Here is a 24433-nt window from a genome sequence, read left to right on the forward strand (position 1 = left end):
AGGGGATACCCAAGCTGAGAATACACAAGGCTGCCACACTGCAGTCGTATTTGAGTGCCAAAGCTTTACTGCTTCCCAAGTTTGCTTTCTAACAGGCCAGCCACATCATCTCCCTCTCTTGTCTGCAAAGCTTTGGTGAACACTGATTTTATCTACACCACCCTTTTCACTTCCTTCTGCTTCATCTCACACAACCTATGCCCTCGCTACACTCAAGCTTCTCAAATGCCACCCGCTTCTGTCACTTCCTAAGCTTGCGCAGGCTGTGACCTTTGTGTGGAATGCTCTTCCTTATCTCCCCTGCTTCTCAGCGTACCAGTCCCTTTTCCAAGACACAGCTTAAGTGCCACCTCCTCCAAGAAGCTTTTCAACCTCCCTGGCAGGATTTTCCACGCTTACCGAGCTGCCCTTCCGACTCTTTATTTACATCAAATAAAGTGAGATGTGTCTGTCTCCTTGTAGCTGTCTACGTATTCCTCCTTCAACTTAAGTTCCTAATCTTATCTGTCCTGTAACCTAAACCCTGATGTGGAGCCGACACCGAGAGAGCAACAGGAGCGGGGAAGGGGTGAGAGGTGAGCAGAGGAACCTGAGGTCTGCCTGACAGCCCACCTGCCGATGAACACACCATCACCCTCTGGTGGCAGGGAAGCGACATTTCTGGTACCATGTTTTCACTGAGTGTGGTATCAGTGGTAGTAGGCATCGTACTAGGATGATATTCTGACGCTGACATACAGCCTCAGCACCTTGGCTAACGAGTTTCTGAAAGACCCTCGGAACTTCTTTCAAAGGATGGATCAGTGACACAGTCTTAGAAAGTAAGACCACCAAAGGTACTGCCAGCCGCTCCTCCATATCCAGCCTCTCTCTCTGAACCTTCCCCCCTCTGTAGATTCGGTCCAAATTCATGCATATTTATTTCCAGCCCAGGAAGAAATGAAGGCAGCATACCCTCAGGTTTCTCTCCCACAGCTGTGAGTTCAGACTCCTGGCTCGGCTCGCTGGTTCCATACACGTTGACGGCACGCACCCGGAATTTATACTCGCGGTCAGGCAGCAGGTCTTGGACATTGTAAGAGGTGCTGCGGCAGGTGGCTAGTTCCTTCCACATCTTGTCCTCTGTGTCCCAGATCTCCACATTATAGGACTGTACGGCACTGCCTCCATCATAGGACGAGCCATACCAGGACAGGGTCAGCGAGGAACTCCGGATGTCAGATGCACAGGGTGTGCCAGCAGGGGGGTCTGGCTTATCTGGGGATGAAGAAGCACAGTGTCACTCAAATTCGATAGGACTGTAGAGGAAGAGCTTCCCTCAACCCCAATGCTGGGAATAAAATCTAGGATGCCTCTCTCTTGTGCACACACCCCACCCCAGACTCAACCAGTCCTAAACTGAAACATTCTTGAGTTAACTCTGCCCCGAGGAGAACTGGCTAGTGAATTCAAGCCCAGTCCTCCACGTCTTGCTCTCAACCTTTCACACATCCACAGGTTAGCAATGCACAAAGCTACCAGTTCTGAAAGTCCCATGCATACCTTCCTGCTTGGAAGAAATGCTATCCTGGGCTAGTTATGCAGACCACAAGTTGTGCTTTCCTGTACTTGGTCCAAGTCATAACCAATTTTTTTTTCGGAGTAAACAGATCTAGGAAGCTATGTAGGAGCTGTGAGTATTTTCTATGAAAAATATGTTTTGAGAGAAAGGTGTGTGTGTGTGTGTGTGTGTGTGTGTGTGATGCCATGTGTCTTTCAGGCTCAAAGCCAGTGACCTGTGACATCACTTTCTCTGGAACTTGGAAAATGTTGTCCCGTTAAGATGCTTGATAGCACAGCAGATAATCTTAAATCAGGTAGATCTGGCTTTGAACACATATCTGTCCCCGCCCAGTAGTTATTAAACTCTGTGCCTCAGTTTCCTCATCTGGACAGAGTGCTGTGAGGCATTCTTGGAATGTGGCTGACTTGACCAATGGTCATTGTTACTAAGAAGATTATTTCTAACCTTATAGTGGAATAAAAAACCCACCCCACTTCTGTATTACCTCTTCATTGCTGTTTTGGGTTTTGGTGCTGCAGAATACTATACATGCCGAGTGCATGCATGTTTTACCACCAGGCAACAGACCCAACACCTTCAGCTCTCATGGGACTGGAATGCAGAAGGGAGCCACAACTGTAAACCATCGCTGTCCCTGACTAAGGGATAGAAAATGGACTGAAGACACAAGAGAGAAGTGGCCCTTTGACTGGCTGCCTTCCCACTCAGATGACCTGGGCTTAGCCCCGTAACGTTGCTCATTCCAGGCCATACCGCGGCAGCTGACAGTCTAATGAGGTCCCTGAGTTTCCCTGCGTGCTGTGAGTTGCTTATCTGAACCAAACTGTTTTTCTGATCCGTTTCTGCAGTTGTTTGGTTAGCTTCATGTGTCTGTTAATTATAGAAAACCCTTCCTCCTCCACCAACCGAGTCTGAGTTCCCTTACGGAGAAGCAATTAAAACCCCATTATGTGGATTTGTATGTGAATGCCAGTAAATTTAAGGCCAGCGTGTTTGTCTTTCTTACTGGGAAAACGGTGTTAACATGTAGCTCTTAGGATTTCTGCAAGCACTAAGTATACAAACACAGACAGGCAAATAATAGACTTCTATCTCTTCTCTTACTCCCAGCCAGACAGGAAGGCCAAAGGGGTTCTGATACATGGCCCTATGACCCTGTGAAGAAACATCTATATGTGCCTGTGCGTGTGCACACATGCGCGCACACACATGCACGCACACATACACACACACACATGGGTTTATGTATGCAAATATAAAAGTACATATTCATATGTGCATACACATTCCTTTTCGCTCCTCCATTTTAATTCTTCCCCCCTTTTATATATTTATTTATTTAAATAGGATCGCATGACCCACATTGGCCTTGTGCTCATTCTCTAGTCAAGGATGATCCTGAGCTTCTGATTCCACTTTAGAGTCCTTTGATTGTAGGCAGTGCCAGGAAACCTGGTTTACGTGGTGCTGGGGCCTAGAGCTCAGGCTGTCATGTTGGCTAGAGAGGTGCCCTATCAGCTGAACTCCACTCCCAATCTCCTGTCTCCTTCTTCCATATTCCAGTTTAATATTCACTGCCTGGTGCCTCTTGTGCCCAGAAACCAAAGGCTGGCTCTACTCTAGGAGTGATTCTGGGATCATGCCAGAGCCACCTCCCATCACTGCAGCCAGGGTCACAACCACACTGGTGGCCTCCTGCAATGGAGCCACTTTCACTGGTTGTTTAGGATGTTCTCTTAGAAAGTGTTTGCTCTGAAGGATATATTGGTCTTTTTAAGAAACGTTTCTGGTGTTGGCAAAGATGTTTATTATTCTAAATCCTCTTAAAGGCAAGTGGTTCAAGTCTTCTGGAAACCAGCTAAGGAAGTAAAAGAGCCTGCTGGGGGAAGAAAGTTCTCACTGTCCCCGTCCCAGACCTCCTGGCAGACGCAGTCATGGAGGTTTATATAAGTGAAGACCCTGTCCATTGGCTGATTCCCTCCTCTCTGCTTTGGAAACAGCAACTCAGAGAGCTCAGCGTTGCTCAAGAGTTGCTACATGTGCCGACCCTGAGACAGACGCCTCTAATTTACATGGGATGGAGTTTCCCTCAGACAGCACAAGGGAAGGTGCAGAATGTGCAGAGGGAAGCCTACATTCCAAGTAAAGCATTGCCACTGCGAAGGAATTTGGTGCCCAGGAGAGAGTTCAGAAGTCCTAGAAGTTTGGGACCCCTCCTCCTCTCATGTCCCCAGAGCCATGGGTTGTGTCTGCTGCTCTATTCTTTTCAACTTACGGAGCCCACATGTGTCGAACTACCCAGCGATGAGAACCCTTAGGTGGGATCAGGGTTCTCCCACGAGCCTCCTTTCTAAAGACAGACACATTCAGCCTGGGCAGTACCTGGCAAACAAGAGACTGGCTTAGTGTTTGCAGTTGGACCCACGCTTCCTCAGAATTCTCCCAGGGCTCCCTGGAGACATGGCTGACAAAATGAGAAACCCTTCCAAGGGAAGGGTTCCTCATAGCTCCAGCTGCAAGACTTTGGGCTCAGTAAAGGGTTCCTATTCCTGGGAAAACAGATGACCTTGTCTGTGAGGCTTCCCACTAGCCCAGCTTCCCCTTGCCCTCTGTGTGTTTGCCCACACAAAGTCTGTCTGTGGGCCTCTAAGCCTGCCTAGATGGCCATGCATAGATCCTGAATTCAACAGCCGTCGGCCTGAACCGCAGCACACTCTTGGAAAGGAACTCTCGGAGGCCAAGGCTGCATTCAGTGAGCTGCTCCGTTTTAACTGTCAGTCTGACACAACCAAGAATCAGCTGGGAAGAAATTCTCAACAAGGAATTATATAGAGCAGGTTGGCCTGTGGGCATGTCTGTGGGGGCATGTCTTGATCACTAACTGATGTAGGAAGACTCAGGCCATCATGGATAGTATGAGGGGGAAGGAAGAACTAGCATAAAACAAGGATGCACTTAGTCTCTTTGCTCTTGGCTGTGGATGTATAGTGTACTTGCCGCTCAAGTTCCAGCCTTGGGTGCCCTGAAATGATGGACTGTAAAGTAACCTTGAATTGTAAGCTAAATGATACCCTCCCCTCCCCCGCCCTGCCAAAGGTTGTTTTCGGGCAAGGTTCATTATCAGAGCAAACTGGAACACTCACTAGTCAGCGAAAGCCACAAGGAGAGTCTCACAACTCTGTGCACCCAGACAGGGTTTGGTCCTTTCTAGGTTATCAGGCAGAATGAGATCAAGAGAGCAACTTGTTTATACTGCTGAACCAAGCCCCTCTAAGGACCATCCCCCACCCTTTCAAGTCATACAAGTTTAAAACTCAGAAGGTATTTAGTGTATGTTGGGTGTTTAGGGTTCTCTCTGCTTTATTTTTCTCCTTTAGAGTTAGGTAGAGGCCACTGCTCCTCCTCCCTCCTCTCCCAGGCCACACAGAACAGTGGTCCAGGCCAGGCAGCCTTGCTAATTCTTACACTGCTTCTTATAATATAATAATTAGCCTCAGAAATAGCTAAGGATCCCTCAGTTAGTATAAGTGCTAGTTTTTATTGATTTGAAAATATGAATCATGGATGATCTGGAAAGAAAACAGCTCTTCAAAGAATATGCCATAAGAGATCTCTGCAGCTAACAGGTACAAGTTGCGTTTAACTGGCCTTATTTAGCTGGCCCATCAAGTGGATGCTTCTCAAGTGCTTGAAAACTGTCTGGCGTAGGTGGAACAATTTCTGTTTTATCTCATTTACGTTTACATCTACTTAGTAAACGCTGATCAGATAATATGCAGATGTCCCTGGAGACGCGGAGGTAAATCAGCTTAATCCTGGTTTACTTTGGCCTACGTCTAAATTCATGGACTCTGAATGAATGTAGCCTTGCTGTGGCCATCAATACAAGTCCTCATTTTATTGAGTGATTCTATTCTTAGCTCTGGGGTGGGGGAGGCAGACAGAAAGCCCGCTCTCCATTCCATTCCCCTCCCAGGACGGCATTTAACATGTTGCTCCTGCCAGCTGGCAGGCAGCCACACCGATGGCCCTGTCAGCACTGGCCGTGGAGAATAAGAAACTCAACCATAAAAGGCCAGAACTGGAGCTCCCACAGTGGGCCTGGGGGAGGGGAGTGTGGCACAGCACAGGGGCGGCCCCAGTGGAGGCAGGGAGTACTGGGTCCAGAAAAGCAGTTTGAAGTTTCTGAGCCCAAAGTCACTGCAACAGGGACAGATGAATGGGAAATACTGAGGAAGAGCAGGTCCTGATGCCTGGTGGGGGCACTGGGGTGTGAGTCAGCCAGTACTTTCAGGTATAGATCTAAATGCACAACAAGTGGGATCACCAGTATCAATCCCCCAAAAGTTACTGACTCTTTGGGAAATTATAGAAATCAACATCTAGAGTTATGAGAGAGAGAGAGAGAGAGAGAGAGAGAGAGAGAGAGAGAGAGACAGAGACTGAGACAGAGAGAGACAGAGAGACAGAGAGAAAGAGAGAGACAGAGAAAGAGAGAGACAGAGAAAGAGAGAGACAGAGAGACAGAGAGAGAGAGAGAGAGAGAGAGAGAGAGAGAGAGAGAGAGAGAGAGAGAGAGAGAGATTGGGTTCTCCTTTAGGCATGAAACTCATTCCTGACCCCATGTCCCCTTGGTACATCCACCTTCCAGATCTAAGGAAGCAAAGGAAGAGAGGGGTCAGAGGAAGATGAAATGAAGAAGGGACATGGGCCAGAATGATGGGCACTGAGTGAAGACACAGAAAGGAAGGGGGAAAGGACAAGAGAGAAGCAGAGATAAATGGAGTCTGTGGTGGGAGTGTGCACTGATACTCTGTGTTCTTGAGCTCCTGTTCCCTAAGATCTCACTCCTTCCTACTGCTTAGGACCTGGAGAGAGATGCTACAAGGTTCCTCAGGGCTCAAGGTGGGAAACCAAGGTCAACAATGAACTCCCTAGCATGTGGCAGCTTTCCAGACTGCATATCACCAAGATGAGGTCCCCAGCCAGGGTTTCTTCATCTTGGAGAAATTCCCCACTCTTCACCCTTCCACAGGTCCGTGGGTACCTCTGGAGGGCAGGTCTTTGAGAGTTTGAGGCTAATTCTCCCCTTAGTTTAGTTTTCCTTCTGTATGGTTGGAAACATACCTTTCCATTTGGGGCCTAAAGTGAAGATACGAGATAAAGATAGAAGAGGAAAACTGGGAGCAAAGTCAAGGACCATAAAGTGATAGAGAAGAGAGCTTCTAAGTCATCGCCAACTACCAACTTTATCCCTGGAAGATTCCATAGATAGGTTCCTATGGGTGAGTTCTAGCCACTGTGGACCATGGCCTTTCCTAAAACTCTTTAGTTCTTGTAGGTTCAAGGCTAGGCCGTGAGCCCTGCTGTGAAGCTGGGGTGTAGTCTTCACAATGAACCCCAAAGGATCTCCTTTTTCTAATTTTTACAATGGAAACCTTATAAGCTCGAGTGTCAAGATCAACTGGAAAATTCACTCAAGTCTAATGTGCATGCCAATGGCTACCAGGTCAAAGTTATTCATGCACCCCACATGTGGAGGCCCACACAGGCACAAAATAGTATACTATCCACCTAGCTACTCTTTGTCCTTCTACTGTATTGTGCACCTGCCACATAGGGAAGCATGACCAAGGAAAGGCACTGAGTATTACCTATGGGAGGAAACCACTCAGCAATTTAGATGTGTCAGAAGACAGACTGGGGCCCAGGAACAGTGACTGGGAAAGGGAACATAAAAACTTTAGACTCAGTCTAAATATGAGTTCAATTTAATGGGCAGTCCCAGAGAAGGAAAGGAAAAGTAGAGGGATTAAGAGTCACCATGATGCCAGAGGATCACTCTCTGCAGACCAAGGGGCATGGAAGAAAGGGGTAGTTAGCCACAGAGTTCCGGGGGTGATGGAGCAGAGACTCCTTTGGCACAGGATGTGCCCAGGAGTGGGGGTACAGAAAGCGGAGTCCTGCAGGAAGGCAAATCACTGCAGGAGGGTAATGCCTGTGTATTTGGCTAAGATATGGCAACTTCTCTCACTGCTGTGAGGAACAAGCAGAGAATGAAAAGTTGAATGAAGTGAGGATAGTAGAGCCCCAGGAGCCCGGAAACTGGACCAAAGAAAAGAGACCCCACAAAGGCAAAAGGGAGCAATGGTGGCATGTCGTATCTGGAGGCCACCATGCTCAGAAGAGTCCTGCCTCATGTCTCATAGTTCTCAGTGAAGCCAGAGGCTATGGGCTCTGTAAGTATGTTGGGAGGACGGGGAGCATGTCTCAAGAAACAGTATTGGCCTTCTGAGCAAGGACAGAGTTCTGAGGGGTACTGATACCCCAGCTAGACTGGGGGCACCAGACTATAGCTTGGAGTGTACAGGTGATACAACCTTCATGCTCCCATGTCCTGTGGAGGCGGCATTGATCCTGGGTGGCAATTTGCAGATACTGTTTGGTGGTTTGAATGAGATATTCCCCCCAAAGTCTCCAACATTTGGATACTTGGTTCATACCTTTTACTTCCCCTCTCCACCTCCTTGCTGAGTGTTTCCCAGACTTACCCACGACTGTGAGGTTGACTTGTGCCTGCCTGATGCCCAGCTTGCTCTCCACCACCAATGTGTAGCAGCCACAGTGCTCCTGGCGTGCTGCCAGGATGGTGAGCTTGCTGCCGCTCTCGCTGTTCTCCACCTTGATGTGCTCGCTCTCCTGGATCTGCAGGTAGAGGCAGAAGTGAAAAAAGGGGGTTCCTCCACTCTCTATTCCCAAGGACATGGGGAGGGAGCAGGGGTTAGTCCCTTTTGTCTATTGTGTTGCTTATCTGTAATGCCACTGCTGGGGATGGAGACAGGAGGATGCCTGGTACTTGCTGACCAGATAGTCTACCATAACTGGTGAACTCCAGGCCAATAAGATGTCTTGTCTCAAGGGAGGTGGATGGCTTGCCTGAGGATGACAGGGTGACACCTGAAATTGTCCTCTCTCTCGGTCTGTCTCTCTGTCTCTCTCTTTCTCTCTTCCTCCCCCCCCACACAAAGAACAGAAAAGAAATAGAGTAATTTCTATTTGAATGAATGAGCCCTGAAAACAAGAACATCCTCTCAAAAAACCCCAAACACGCAAAGACAAAAGATGCTGTGAGAGACTGAATGAATCCATCTATCAGAAATGTCCAGAACAGGCAAATCCGTAAGGATAAAAAGGAGACTAGTAATGGCAGAGACTAGAGGGAGAGCCCATGATACTGGTTTCTAGGGTGAGGAACTAGGTACTGCAAGGGCTTATACAATCTTATATATTGACTAACATCATCGAATTGTATACAGTGATTCTTTTTAACTAATTAAAGTTAAAAATTTATCCAGACAGTAGCACGGACTAGTAATCTCAACTGCTCAGGAGTCAGATGGATCACCAGTTCAAGGCCAGCCTGGACAACTTAGTAAGACCTCCCTCAAGAAGTAAAAAGAAGACTGGATGTACAGGTAGGTAGTAGAGTGCTTGCCTAGCATATCTGAGACCTGAACCTAAAATTCAGACCTTAGTACTGAAAAAAAATTACAGCTTCTCATGGTGGTTTGAATGGAAGTGGTCCCCACATGCTCATATATTTGAGTGTTGAGTTCCAGGTTTGTGAAGTTAAGTTTAAAATGTATGGCCTTGTTGGAGGAGGTGTGTCACTGGGGGTGGGCTTTGAGGTTTCAAAACCCCACACCAGTCCCAGTCTCACTTCTATCTGCATCTGCGGATAAGGATGTAAACTCTCAGCTACAGCTCCAGTGCCATGCGTGCCTGCCTGCAGCCATGCTCCCCAACTAGGATGGTTCTAGACCAGCCCTCTGAAACTGCAAACAAGTCTTCCTTCTGTAAGTTGCCTTGGTCATGGACACAGCAATAGAGCAGGGACTAAAACATTCCTCAATTGTGTTAGCCACATTTCATGCACTCAACATACAGGGCCATTGGCAATCACACTGGATAGCACAGATGCCAAAAGGTTTCACAATTGCGGAAAGTTTCGTTCTGAATTTGATTAATCAGCTCTGAAAAGGCACGAGAGTCTACTTTGTCCATCAGTCTAGGAGGGGCGGGGCTACATTCTTCTCCACCTCCCTTGAAACCAGCTCAGCTTTCCTCCCAGACACCGGTGGCTCATCTCTTGGCTATGATAGTTTTTATGGTATGGAAACAGTGAAGAGGCTGACAAAGACTCCTCATACCTTCTGTAGGTTCCTAATGCAGGACCAGCCCATTACTCTGGGGTGTCTGCCAACCACACATGAGTGCCATTACCAGCATAAACAGTGAAGAACTGGGCCCTCTATGTTTCTCTACATGCTGGGTATTTGGAAATTCAAATGCTTTCATAGGGAGCATTAATATTATTTGTAGCTATACTTCTAGGTCATTCAACCATTTTTTTAAAATTAATCAATTAATTAACTTTGGTTTTCCAAGACAGGGTTTTTCTGTGTAGTTTTGGAGCTTGTCCCAGAACTTGCTTTGTAGAACAGGCTGGCCTTGAACTCAGAGATCCACCTGCCTCTGTCTCCTGAGGATTAAAGGCGTGCACCACCACCACCTGGCTCGAAATTCTATTTAATATACAATTTAGATCCTCAAATACCAAGACCCACTTTGATCTTTTGGCAGGTGGTAAGTGGAAGCTGTAACCAGATGGAAATCAGGAGACTGGCATAGAATCACAGAAGCGATGGTGTCTGAGAGGACTTCTTCCTGCCTCCAGAAAGAAGTCTAGGCAGATGGACTCAGATGAAGGCAGGAGTAATTTTATTAAACAAACTGCTTATAAAAAGCAGGGCTCATTGGCAGACATAGAAGAAAAGATTAGTAAGAACTCAGGTTTGGTAGATAAGTTCTCTCCCATTTATTTCTTTTTAAATAATCTTTTTCTTTTTTCAGTAACTAGGTTTTGTGATGCTAAGCAAGTGTTCTACCATTAAGCTGTATCCCTGGGCCTCTGTGTGTTATTTGGACAGGATTCTGGCTGGCCTGTCCTTGATCATACAGTTCTCTTGCCTCAGCCTTCCAAGGGCTGGGACTCCAGGTATGCACCGTCATGCCCCATGCTCTCTTCCATTTCCAAAGTGAAGAAGAGCGACGCACTCCCTCCAGCACGGCATCTCTCGATTTTCTGGTCCAGGGGCTATAAGCCATCCTGAGGCCACCCTGCTTCCATGACTGACCTGCTTTCGGAACTTCATCCACGTGCAGGTGATGGGCTGGGTACCAGTCACTTTCCCAAACAGCTCCACAGGCTCTCCTGCTCGAACCTTCTGGTCCTCAGGGAACTGGATGATTTGAGGGGGCATAGCTAGGAGGTAACAAGTAGAAAGTGAGGAAGGGGCCTTAGGCATGCTGATCTCATTGATACCGCTGGCCATGTTGGTCTACTAGTGCCTCTCTTCTCTTCTGGAATGTTCAAGATAAGCATGGAGGTACCGACCCCTGTTCCCAAAGATCTGAGTGCTGGGACCTTGCTAGCTTTGTTCTCTTTAGAATCCCCAGAAGTGACCCACACAATTTACGCAACAAAGTTCTTCACGGATTGGTTGTGGTGACATTTGTGCCCCCCCCCCCATGGTCTGAATCTCTGTCCCAGCTCATTTCTTAATTTAGTAGTAACTTGTGTCTAACTTTCAGTCACCCTGGCTGGTAGGCTCAGTGTGTTTTGTGCCTTCAAACATCTTCCCAGGGCCAACAAACAAGGACACGCAGAGCAGGGCCTAAAAACAGTATGATGTGGACCACCCCCATGCAGGATAGACTGGAGGACTAAGGTCCAACTTAGCAGAAGGGACAGGAAAGCTACCAGCAGCCTGTGATAAGGCACACCCAGATGGAGGCAGAGGAAGGAAGCAGGAGAAGATATGGGGGAGGTACCGGCTAGGCACAGGTTCCCTAGAGAAGGAAGAGGCAGCTCAACACGTGAAGTTTGAACAAGGGAAGGGTTTCCTAACCACCACCCACATGGTCAGTTAGAAGGCAGAAGAGAAGGTCCTACGGCAAAAGACTCCCTTAGGTAGGACTGTGGCTATTACCTGCTTTTGTAGGTGTCTTGGGGGCAGGTTTCTTTTTGACAGTTGCGTCACCTGAAACAAAGACATTTACAAGTTAGGAAGTTAAGAGGTCAGTTCTGTTTTCCCCAGAAAGCTCTTAGGTCACAGGTGGATGCTGTCCTGCCCGCTGGCCCCTCATTTATAGAAAGCCCTCATTCTACTTTGTCTTCCCACAGAACTCCTTGCCCTGATACGGACAGTGTTATGATCCAATGACTATCAGTTCTCAAGTGTCTTGGGGGGAGGGGTGGAGGAGGGGTGGGGCTAGAACCAGTGGGACAGAAGCTCTCAAAACTCTAATGCCAGTCACAGTCCTAGTTAAAGATAATAACCAATAACTCACAAATTACAGGCTCACCCTAACTTTCAGGAAATGCAGAAAGGAAATTATGTCAGATAAACCAACTAAAATTAGCCTTGGTATGGATCCAAGGGTCTCGGGCTTCCTTTGAGTCACAGACTGTGACTGATAGCTGTTTCTTAAAAAACAAAACACAGCACAGCACAACATAACAAAACAACAAAAATCCCCAAATCAAATGTTAGTTGAATGGATCAATGAATGAATGGACGCTGGGAGTGGCGACTTATGCCTGTGATCTTCACCCTTGGGAGGCTGAGTTAAGAGCATTATCATGAGTTCAAAGGCAGCTTGGGCAGCATGATGAGTTCCCAGCAAGCCTGGGATGCTCGACACCCTTGCAAGCCCCAACCCTCAAACATCAGTGAATGAATATATCTTACTCTCTTCCCTTCCTACTCTACTTTCTCCAACTCAACAAGAAAAATAACTCATACAGAAATACCTCACAGCAAACCTACTTCTCTGACTAAATAAAATTATGATACACAGAAACACCAGCATCATTTCTCATGGCTTGATTCATCTCTTTTCAGGTCATTTTTAAAAGTGAAGAAATAATTACATCATTCCCCCTTTTTTCTTCCACCAACCCTTCCCTTTCTCTCATAAATTCATGAGCCCCTTTTCTTCAATTGTTGACAAATGATTTTTTTTCCTCAGCTAAGAGAAGCCAGATTCAAAGGCTCCTTACTGTATAATCCTACTTATTGGAAAGGTAAAACTCTAAGAATGGAGAACAGGTCAGTGGCTGCCAGAGGTGTTAGGGGAAGGGTTGATAAACAGCACAGGGAGAGCTAGCTTGATGAGGGTGATCACTAAATGACTGCTCAGATTATTCAGGGTGCACGCAACTCAGTGCTACAGAAGTTGTACAGGGAAATACCCTTCACACAAGGAGATCTGACATCAGGGTCCTGCACGAATCCTAGTAGATTGGGCTAGGGACTTAGTTCAGCAATTGAATGCTTGCCTGACAAGCACAAGGCCCCTGGTTTTCATTCCAGTACCCCAGAAATCACACACACACGTGGGAGAGGGGGAGTCTGCAGCACTACTTACAGCCTAATTTATTATCCTCCCCAGCACTTAGCATATGACAAACTATATCTTCACTTGTTTTATTGTCTGTCTTTCCTTTCCTACATGAGGGACAAGATTTTGAGGCAGAGTGTTTCTGTTGTTCACTGTTACATATCCAATGTACCCGACACACAGTAGGCAGTTCATAACTTCTTACTAAATGAATGAATGGTGACCATTGAGTTACTTGGCTACTGCAAAAGAGAGGGACAGCATTGGGACCAGGCATGGCTGTGGGATTGCTCTATGATCCCAGGTGATCTGGTAAACCTTGAGTATTTCCACAGAGGAGACGGTGCTGCCAACACAATTTGTGACCCTGAGAGGGCAACAGGAAGGAGGGGTCCTGACAAAAAAACCTTAAGATCACAGGCTAGCAACTGTGGCCCAGTGGCTAAGTCTAGGGAAAGGTCTGTTTCCCATCTGGCCGCCACAGATGATCCCTATCTTACTGTGGGCCTACTGTGTGCCACTCAACCTGAACCCTACCTTACTACACTATGATCCTGGGTGCTGGGGAGAAAACCAAAAAGATGCAAGAACTTTGGACTTAGCTTTAAGGTCCTAAACATGAGGTAGTGTGGTCTACAAGAAAGGCTTCTTCCAAAAGGAAGACCTCTAGGACAGCTGAGAGGGTTTGAATATTGTCAGTAAATTAGATGATAGCATTCTATCAATGTTTTTCTATTTTAATCATTACTAACGTAGTTTATAGAACACATTTGATCTTAGGGAAAAAACCAACACAAAGCTATTTAAATATTTAAGGTTTTATGGGTATAATTTTCTTTCAAGCTCCTCAAAAACATAATTATGTAAGTCTATATCTGCATGTGCGTATAGAGGTAGAGAGAGATATGGGGAAAGAGGTAAAGGCTGGGGGATACAGCCCAGTGGGGAGAGCATTTGCCTAGTGTAGTCAAAGCCCTTGGGTCACCAGAATCCACCTCCTATATCCCCAGAAAAAAGAATATAGAAAAAGCAAACAGTAAAATATCAATATATGAGGAACCTGGAGGATATAAAAGAATTGTTTGTATTAAATATTGCATTTTTTCTATAAGGCTGAAATTATTTCAGACTAAGAGTTAAATAGAAAGCTTAAAAAACACAGTATAAGGGCTGGAGAGATGGCTTAGTCATTAAGAGTACTTGATACTCTTACAGAGTCCCTACAGCTCAGTATCTATATCCTACAGCTCAGTACCTCCCTACAGCCCAGTACCTCCCTACAGCCCAGTATCTCCCTACAGCCCAATATCTCCCTACAGCCCAATATCTCCCTGCAGCTCAGTATCTAACACCCACATAGTGGTTCACAACAATCTGTAACTCCAGTTTCAGGGAATCTGATGCCTTCTTTCAGCTTCAAGTGTATGAGGCATACGTGTGATACATATACATGCATGCAGACAAACACTCATACACATAAAATAAAAGTAAGTTTTAAATTTTTTCTAAAAACAAGCAAACACTCAGTTGTTCAAATGCAGCAAAAGAGTTCTGAGGGACAGCATTAGCCTTGTATGCCAGAGACCTGGCTCTTTAGCCTGAGTGATCAGGGAACCTTCTCACACACAGCTGTCATGCTGGGTCTGAGCGCCCTCAGAGGACAAGGATATCCAGTTAAGATACTGCCACCTCTTGAAAGGCACTTGGAAGGACCACACAGAAAAGATGACTGGAAGACAGAGAAAGCACTAAAAGGATTTAGGGGGCTATACAAAGTGGAGGTACAGAGGTACTTCGAGATTTCTTTCTGAGAAACACGGTGCCAAGTGTATCAGAGGAAAATGGGATAGGAGAGTGATTGATGAGTAATTGGCTTGGTCACGGGGACTTGATGGATGAAAATATTGATCTGTATGTAAGCTTCTAAAAGCCAGGGTGGGAGTCCCGGAGAAACACTGGCGGAGTCTGGAAGGTGAGAACTTCAGAGTTAAGCTGTGAGGAGAGGGGAGAGAAAGATGAGAAGGGCCAGGGCTTAAGTCAGGTGATTCGCTAGAAGTTATTGACAGCTGGCTGACAGAGGGGACCATGGGAGGACCAGAAAGAATGTCTCTGTGAGCAATGGTGGAGGAGAGATGTTAGGAAGGAGATCCAGACGTAACCAGAGCAAAGTCATGGATGATGCTGAAGGCTAGTGGGTCACATGACATTCCAGAGGACCTATCCAAGGAAAACAGAGGGTAGATGCACGCAGAAATTCTAGTCAGGAGCAACTCTAGTGCTGAGCGGACAAAGAAAAACAGCCAAGAAATGTTCCCGCTGTGGTGGAGGCTGACTTCCATGACTCAGGAGAAGGCAGGAAAGCCTGAAGATGCTACAGGCAACCACACAAGGAAGGCACTTGTGGGAGGTGATGACTAGCTGAGGCACTCTAGGAGGACTGGAGGAGAGAGGCCAAGGGAAGGAGCAGAGCCGATCTCCTCAGGAAAGAGCAAGCCGCTTGTCCGAAGGAGCTGGAGGACTGTTGTTAGGATGGCGTAGTGTCCACTTCCATCCATGTGCTGAAAATATTACCCCTAGTACTTCAAAATGAGGCTGCCTCAGACACAGGGCATTTGAAGAGGTGACCACATTAAAATAGGTCAGTAGGGTGGGCCTTAATCCAATCTGACTGGTGACCTCACGAAAAGGGAGGAGGAAGAAAGGAGGAAAAGGAAAGGAGGAGAGAGAGGAAGAGAGAGTAGGGAGTGAGGAGCCAGGGAAGGAAGAAGGGAGAGAGAAAGAGAGGGAAAAAGAGACCCAACTGAGCAGACCTGCACACACAGAAGGACCCATATGAGGGAGAAGACAGCTATCTGCAAACCAAAGGAGAGAGACCTTGACCTTGGTTTTCTGTCCACCATCTTGTTATGGAAGTCATAGCTGATCACTGTAGCTAGCTGTCAGTGAGCTCCCGCTGAGAGGGTGGTGGTGGATGAGAAGGAGGAAGACAGTCCTTGGGGTGTGACCTAGGGTTACACAAGGCGGTGGACAGTATGAAACCAGAGACTACAGAGTCCTCCCTATCTTATCGGCTCTGCAAACACTATATGGCTAGAAGCTACCCCCAAATAACAGATCTTTGAGTGTTAGGGTTAAGTAGGATTGAAGGCCACGTCTGAAATTTGTTCTATTAAATCTGTGGTTACTGCGGTTTGAATTTGTTAGCATTTGAAGCTGCTTTTGGTTCTACCAGTAAAAACAACTTTAAATGTTAACAATGTTCTGTATGCTATACATATTTTATATGGCCATCTGCAGGAATCCATTCACGGTGTTCTGTGCACTCAGAGCTGAGTCACAGGATTATAAGATGTGGCTTCTTGGGGGAAGCGTCTCACAGGTGTTCTACTCTGAGCAAATGCACACAGAGCACCTTCCCGTGTTTCCATCTCATGAAGAGCGAGCTGGAATCGCATGTCCGTCTGGTGGCTTCCCAAGTTCATGAGGCCATATGTGCCTCAGCTAGAAATAGAGCCGCTGACCATCACACATCTGGCTACTTTTTGACTTCAGCACACCTGCTCCACCTTCCAAGGCAAGCCCTGGGAATCTTTCTCTGTTCCTGTGCACTGGGGCTAAGGCTCTAGAGCTGGACTTAGGTTCAACTACTGTTCCGTCACGAGCTAAGCTGAGGGGCTTACCACGTGTTATATAACCTGTCAGCTCTTCAGTTTCCTATTTGAAAAGTAGTGTGGGGAAGGCTATTAAGTTGTCTCGGTGGGGAAAGGTCCTTGCTGCCAAGCCCAATGGCCCAAGTTTGAACCTCAGGAGAAAACCAACAATGCTAAGTGGTCCTCTAAGCTCCACAATAGAGGCATGGCACGTGCACACATATGCGTGCACACATATGCATGTACACACAATACTAACACAAACTAACAGGTAAGTGAATGGATGTACCAACAATCTACAAAAAAGTTTGAGAGGTATAATTGTTTTGAAATAGAAAAATCCAGCACACAGTGCACATTCTTTGCTGGTCCCTTCCCTCATTTAGCCCCTCCTTCCCAAACAAGCAGATCTCAAAGGACTGCTCTGCCCTCTGGGACAAATTTAGCGCCTCCGGTTATTTGGGATGTGATAATTAGTCTTGATTAGAATCAGCTGGAAGACACCTATGAGTAGGTCTGTGAGTATGTTTCCAGACAGGTTCAACTAAAGAGCCAAGCAAGGCTCAGCCTGAATGTGGATAAGATTATGCAAGGGGCGGGGCACTGGCCGAGTCCAAAGGAAGGGAGCTGAGCGCCAGCACTCAATCCTCTGCTTTCTGCCTCAGGTGCAATGTGACCAGCTGCCTCACACTCCTCCTGGCCCGGCTAGAGCGGCTCTTCCCACTACACTGTGTCGTGATGGGTGAGTCACATCACCCTTCCTCCTTGAAGCTGCCTCTGTCAGGTATTCGGGAGAGCAAAGAGAAAGTAACGAAGCAGTAGCTGACCCTGTTGGTCCACTCAGCCGGCATCCTCGTGGGAGTTCCATGTCACTGCACCTTACGTCCTCCTCAGCTCAGGTTTCCAGTTGTGGGTGCAGATACCCAAATTCTCAGTAGAGATAAACTGGTCACTAATGAGTTTCCACTTCTCTAGACTTCCCCTTCTTATTATCTTGTTAGCCTCGAGGCCCTTTGGCTCTCATCTAATCTTCAACTCCCCAATTTTTCTACATCAGTCACTGTGAGAAAAGAACATCCAACAACAACATGGAAACCTACCATCTTTGCAAATCCTATGATGGCAAGGAGGATGGGTAAGGAGGGGACAGAGTGCCCTCCGCCTGCTGTCTCTGAGAGGGAGCGGGGGCACCTCCCTGGACAATCAGCCCACATCCACATCCTTCCTGGCCAGGCCCCTCAACACTCATGTCCCCATTCATTGCTCACTGCTACTCTTAGAGACTGTCACTCTCTCCTGCCCACGTCTTCCCTGAAGCCAGGCTTTTCTTCTGAGCCTACTCTTCTGTGTCTAACCCCTAGGCCCCATCTCCCCAAAAGATGGCAAACCCACACTTTAAGCCTCCCTGCCCCAAACCAAGCCCAGGACTGTCTCCCCAGATTGTTTCTTGTCCACATCTTGCAAGAGCCTCTCTTTGCCCATGGCCAGTCACAAGTGCTCATCAGTTCCATTACCAGAACAGATGGTTGGTCTTTTCCCCGCCATGGCATTCACCACCACTGCTCTATTCTCACCTCAGTACCACCCCAGGGCTTTTTGTCTCCTAGTCCTTGCCCTAAGGCATCTGTCATACTAGGACCAAAACAACTTTTCTCAAATATAAATCTGAAGTTGAATATAAGGCTACCCGCTACCATTCAGGACCAAGCCCATCTGGTCTTACAAGGTCCTTGAGACTAGCTGTGGTTTCATCTCTGGCCTTCTTTCACACGAATCTTTCTTGGGAATACCCTTCCTCGTTCTCAAGTCTCCGTGTGCACTGTGGCCACCTAGAGACTTTCCAGATTTCCAGCTGCTACTGGTCAGATGTGTGCTGATCTGTAGGTGATGCTCCTCTGCACGCCACACTCAGCGTCTTTCAGTTTCTGCGCACTAGAATCGTGCCATGGCTCCCGACACCCTTGGCTGACTTCTACACATTCTGCAAACAGCTCTTGGCTCAGGCATGCTACCTCCAAGAAGAGCTCCGCTTAGTGGGTTTATCCCGGTCACCAGCCGGTTCAGAAACCTACTCACAAAATGTACACACCAAGTTCCCAAGGGACAGCAAAAGGGCCCCCCTGCTATACCTCGAGCGTCCTAGTGGAAAACCGGCATGGGCTTGCTAAGTAGGTACGAGAGGGCAGAGACCATTAGATCTCTGGGAACCTGGGAATTTCTAATGAACTGATGTTGAGATGTAGCCAGGGTGTACAAATCTTACTGCCACGTTCCACAACATTAAGCATGTGCTCTGTCACTTCCTTGATCAAAACTTGCAGGAGCTGAGCCTTCTGCTCTAGATGAGACTTGGAGGCTAGAAATGAAACAGCTCAGTAAAATCATGAATAAAAGGAGAGAATCGGGAAACTTCCTAGGAAAGCCGAGGCACTGCTGTAAGAAATCTGCTCTGCGTGACTGATTCTGGAAATGTCTTTGGCATCCTTCTGCCCAGGCCTAAACTAGTACTGGCCCTGAGAACCTTCTTTCTGTCCTGGAAGGGAGAGGGTCAGTCTCATGGAAGTTTCTAGATGGCTAAGTTTGAAGTCAGATGAGTACCCCTTTCTGATCCTTGCAGAGTGAAGAGGGTCAGTTAGGGAGCTGGTGCTAACAACAACAGCCTTGGGTACAGGCAGGTCCCTGGATCTCTGTCTCTCTGGGGACATTTCCCTTTTTAGGTAGTTAACTATAAATAGGCATCAAACTCTTTCAAATTCCCAAAACCAGCATTCACTGTCTGCTCAAGTCTCCTGGGAGTGACACAGACTGGGTAAGGCAAGAAGCAGAGCTACCCCTGAGGCTAGCAGGCCAGCTCCTGATAACCCCCACTAAGAAAGGCTCAAGGCACTGAGTGACTGTCCTCTCCCCAACTGACTCCTTCTAGTACATTATTACAGACATGTGGAGACATACTGGTTGTCTTCCCAGAATTAACATCTCTTGGCAAATTGCCCACTTGCCTCCCTTCATAGCTTCCAGAGGAACACAACTCCTCTTATTGCTGCAAGCTCTTATTCCCAAACCCCATGGAATGCCATGATAGTTGTGAAAGAGGAGTCTAGCATGGCTGGGCCAGCAGGACCAGTGCGGCTTGTCAGGCTCTCATAAACTACTTCTGGGGATGACCGACACCACCAGTTACTCAGCTCATGGAAGGTAGCGAGAAAGCCGAAGGATCTGGAAGTAGCAGCCCAGTGAACGATCATCAAGGTGTCCCGTGCATGTGCACAGGTACATGTGGGGTACTATCACAGTCAAATATCCACCCTGGAAAGGGGTGTAAGAAGGGTTGGTGCCTGCCTTCAGGGGCATCTGTAAAACATCCTAACCATTCTCCATGGGCCCCACATTTCCAGTGTTAGGCAAGTCTTGATGCTGAATCCTAACTTCTTCTAGATTTCCTTTCAGCCCTGTGGTTTCTATCAGAATTTAATATTTCCCCCAAAAAGAGAATGCTTTTAAAAAAGATCTGACCTTGAAAAGACCAAGAGGACTAGACAAAGTGTTTGAGATGCATAAATATTTTCAAGTCGATTTGACTTTTAGTTTCATAGAGACACATAAGATGGACCAAAACAAAGAGAAGCACTGTCATCAGAAACAGTCCACTGTGGTCACCAGGAGCCCGTGTGCACCACCCTCCAGAGCTGAGTGTCCAGGCCAGGCACAGACTCCAAAGGGAAAGTGCCCCTGAGTTGTCCCTAAGTCACAGAACAGTGAAGGCAGGGGCCCTTAAAGCAGGAGAAGCTCATGCCTTGATTAGGAAGATTAAATACCGTGGACCCAACTCAAACATCTGTTATGCTAAGCTGTAAAACCAACAGGCACTCATTATCTCTTTCTTAATAGGACCCAGGTTTGTCACCGGGCTGACATTGCTTCTTCTGCGCTTCCTCTCTATTTAACTTATATTTTCTAAAACCATCTTTTAAGGCCTATGAATCCATCCTTCAAGTAAAATGCTTGCCTTCCTCTACATAAAACCCCCAAGAATTCCACTGGCTAATGAGATCCCCTTCAGTAGAAGCACCCCAAAGTTGGGCTTTTAGGCTCCAGGCCACCTTCCCTGCAGGGTGCTTCCATCACTGTGTTATCCTACATGGCCAGATTCTCCTGAACTGTGTCCCTCACAACTCAGCGTCAGTGTCCTGATGTCACAGCTGGACAAGGTTTGAGACCAGCCTTGGAAGGTGTTCACTGGATACTGAAGAAGCCATGTTCTACAGGGTCGAAGGGCTTTGAGAAAAGCTACGTGTTTAACTAGTGGAAGAACCAAGACCTCTGTTTCTTGCTACCCCACGGCTTTCTTGCTATGCCCCATGTCTGAGCAACTTCCTGGAAGTGATTAGCAAGCCAGCTTTCTGGACATGTGGAGCGTCACTGAGGTGCTCCTGTCTCTCAGTGGCTAACTCAGCTCAGGCAGAGACCGGGTGCTTCTCCCTGGGCCTGAGCACATCTTCCATTTTATCTCCAAAGCAAGGAGTCAATTCTGTGTTGAGGGAGGAGGTAAAGTAACCCAGGGATGCCGATATTATATTTTCACTAAGAAAAGACATTATTGGGCCAAGTGACAAAAATAAATAAATAAATAAATAAATAAATAAATAAATAAAGGAGGGTAGACTGTGGACAGGCTAGATAGCAATATTGCTTAAGTGTCAACTTCCCTGATTCCAACTACACATTGTGGTTTTATTCCTAGACAATGAGTAAGAAATGAAAGTATGGTAACTCTGATTTAAAATGGTATCTGTCTATCTCAATGAAAATTATAAATATACATAGAGAATGACAAAACGGTGGGATAAAATGACAACTTGTGACTCTCATCTAGAAGGAACACAAGAGTTCTTTGCACTGGTGGTTCTTGGACTTTCTCTGTAACTTTGAAATGATATCAAAATGGCTGTTTCAAAAATCCCATCGTGAGGCATGCAGCACACACACTGACAGGCCTTTAGATCCAGGGACACAGATCAGTGCCTTTCCTGACTCCTCTGCCATCCCACCTCCTCCTGCTGCCACTGTGGGTCACAGGGAAGAACTGTCAGCCTTTGTGTCTGTGTGGTCAACGTGAAGCAAGGCCAAGCCTACAGCAAGGTGAAAGGGGACAAGGCAGGAAGACGCACCACCGCGGTTCTGCTCCTTACCAGCTGGGAGACCCTAAGGCAGGTCAGTTTCGCTTCTCTAGGAAATGGGAGCAAAAAGCGTTTCTAAGACAGCAGAGGCTTGGCTACTGGCACGCAGAAGGAGCTCCTGACAGGACGCCTGTGAACGGCACCAGCACACCGGTTTTGTTTGACTCAGCTGTCCTCCTGGCTTTCCCTCCAGCATGTGCAGTTCCTCCCCCAAGCTCCCGCCTGCCTCTCCTCCCCTGCCAATGTTATCATTCTTCTTCAAACCACATAAACTACATTCCTCTGCCTCCTTCAAAACCCTCCCAAACTTCCTCACCTCAAACCCTCCCAAACTTCCTCCCGTGTTTGTGGCTTGTGACTTGGGTGACTGGCAGGTTAACAAGTACTTTAGTCATGGGGGTCTGGGGGTAGACTGCCTGGATTCTTTCTCATGCCACAACAAGGCTTGGGGGCTCCCAGGCAAGTGTGGTCAACACTGTCCAGTCCTACACCAACAGCTGGCTCATAGGAATAAACCATCCCTGGGGACAGGAGGGTGCACAGAAAGGGGCCTGGCTATACTCTGTTTGACAGGAAAGTCACCCCCCTTTCCTCAGGAAAGATGGATTTCCTCCTTAGATTAGATACTTCACAGCCTTGTGACAAAACCACATGTATAATCCAGAGAAGGACCGCTCATAGAATCCAACACGTCTGGGAATGAGGATAAACCCTAGCAAACGTGGCATGTGATGAGGTCATACACACTACATGTCTGATTCCGTTTCAGCAGGGAGGATAAACCCTTCCTGATGAGGAGTTTCTGTATTAACACACAAAGTGCACACAACAAAAGCAAGTGAGTGTGTGAATGAAATGGGAGACAGAAGAGGATTTTCATGTTGTCTTGGTATATTCTTGTATGTCTTAAAATGCTCACAAAAATGCATGTACTTATAACCTAAGCAATTTCTAAACAAATTATACCTCAAAGAATAAAAGAATTGGGGACACAGACCTTAAAGACACCACCTTTACTTCCTGTCCCTGGGAGCAGTCACCTTGTCAGAAGGCTCCAAGGACCAACCTTGGTAGTGTCCCTCAGGCCTCTGGGATGCAGGTTTTTAAGGGACAGGAATGCATGTGGGGGACAGCCAAAGCCATAACCTAATGCACAGAGGGACAATAGGCTTAGGGTGGTGGTGACTGAGTAGACAAGCCAGCATAGAGAGGCAAAGTGGCCATCAGGGTACGTGGAGGTGAGATCTCCATCACAGGACCACAGAGGAGTGAAAGTCCCTTTGCAGACGGGTGGGTGGAGTTGCTGACTGTGTTTTCCATGGGGTCCAAACACTTCCTGCCAGCCCCTTCTCCCCCTCCCCCACACCTTAAGGCTGCCTCCACAGGTTGTCTTGCTCTTAAGCCACTAGTGTGAGGGCATTGGGTGACTCTGCACCCTTCCCAGAGGCAGCAGGCAAACCCTCTCCTGCTCTGAACCAACCATGAATAACAGAGACAGCGTCCCATGGAAAGGCAGATTTTTAGTATGGCCCCACACCGGGACGATCTAGGAACATGAACAAACGCGGAATCCCAGCCACCACCCTAGAGTTCTGTTGACTTGGTCTGGGAGCAGCCTGGGCACGGTGGTTTCCAAGCTCTACAGGTGACTCTAATACGCAGCCAGAGCTGCCACCCCAGGCCCCCAGAGTGTGATGATGACAAGTTGGTTGAGGTTTTCCACGGCCTCCTGCTCTACAGGGCAAAGTGCCCAGCGCGGAGCCTGCTCATTGTCTCCCAACCTCCTTGCATTTGTTTTCCTCCAGTCTGCCCTGACCCTGCCTCACCCTTCTCAGGATTGCGCAGAACGGGGTTCCAGACCTGAAGACAGGGTGGCTGGACCTCTGTCCCTGTCAGGTGAGCCTGCTTATCACGCCTGTGCCACAGTCCCTGCTGCTCTTCTAAGAGCAGTACTTGGTTCGCTCATGTTTGCCCACAGTTAGCACAGCCAGGCCCAGGCGGCAGTTCTGGAGAATAAACACCGCTAGCTCGGTCCTCCTGGGTATGTACGACTGTCCTTCAGCTTTCAACAGCTTATTAAAATCTACTCAGAACAGTCCTGGCTCCTCCGCTGTCTGAGTGGATCTCACTTTGTGTAAACATCTTGGAGAAATTATACCTTCACGTTGGATACCCCACCATGAAGGCTGAGGACCTCTGACCCTTCGATCCAATTTGCTGTGTTCCAAGAGCTCAGCAGCAACAAAGGCAAACACACGGCTTTAACAAAGAAAAGAATAACGCAGCCATAAAACACGGCCTTATGGTGGAAAGAAAAGTGATCTTTGGAACAAGGAGACCGGATTGCTTCCCTCTACTAGTAGAAGTGAGAGCTTATCTTCTGGTTTTGTTTTCTGTTTTGCTTTTTAAAATTTTTTCCTTTTTGAGAGTCTGACTCTGTATCCTAGGTTGGCATAGAACTCACCATGTAGCCCAGGCTAGCCTCACCTCAGCTTTTCAAATATTAGGATTACAAGTGTGCGCCCTGCCTGGCTTTCTGTTCATTTTAAAACTTAGTGTGTTCTGGCAATGGCCAA

At 47.4% G+C, this 24433-nt stretch overlaps 1 protein-coding gene across 5 annotated transcripts in view; it reads right to left on the reverse strand.

Moving 5' to 3' along the window:
- Positions 1–24433, reverse strand: part of Mylk (myosin light chain kinase) — a 249598-nt gene that overhangs the window by 39625 nt on the left and 185540 nt on the right. For all 5 annotated transcript variants that reach the window (XM_038344888.2, XM_038344886.2, XM_038344887.2 and 2 more), the window contains 4 exons: positions 11617–11667; positions 10762–10889; positions 8116–8269; positions 955–1257 (listed from right to left, as the gene is read on the reverse strand). In XM_038344888.2, coding sequence (XP_038200816.1) covers positions 955–1257; positions 8116–8269; positions 10762–10889; positions 11617–11667 — 636 coding nt within the window. The remainder of the gene's footprint in view (positions 1–954; positions 1258–8115; positions 8270–10761; positions 10890–11616; positions 11668–24433) is intronic.

Source organism: Arvicola amphibius, chromosome 10 (assembly GCF_903992535.2).
Source record: "Arvicola amphibius chromosome 10, mArvAmp1.2, whole genome shotgun sequence".
In the NCBI taxonomy this organism is placed as follows: domain Eukaryota; kingdom Metazoa; phylum Chordata; class Mammalia; order Rodentia; family Cricetidae; genus Arvicola; species Arvicola amphibius.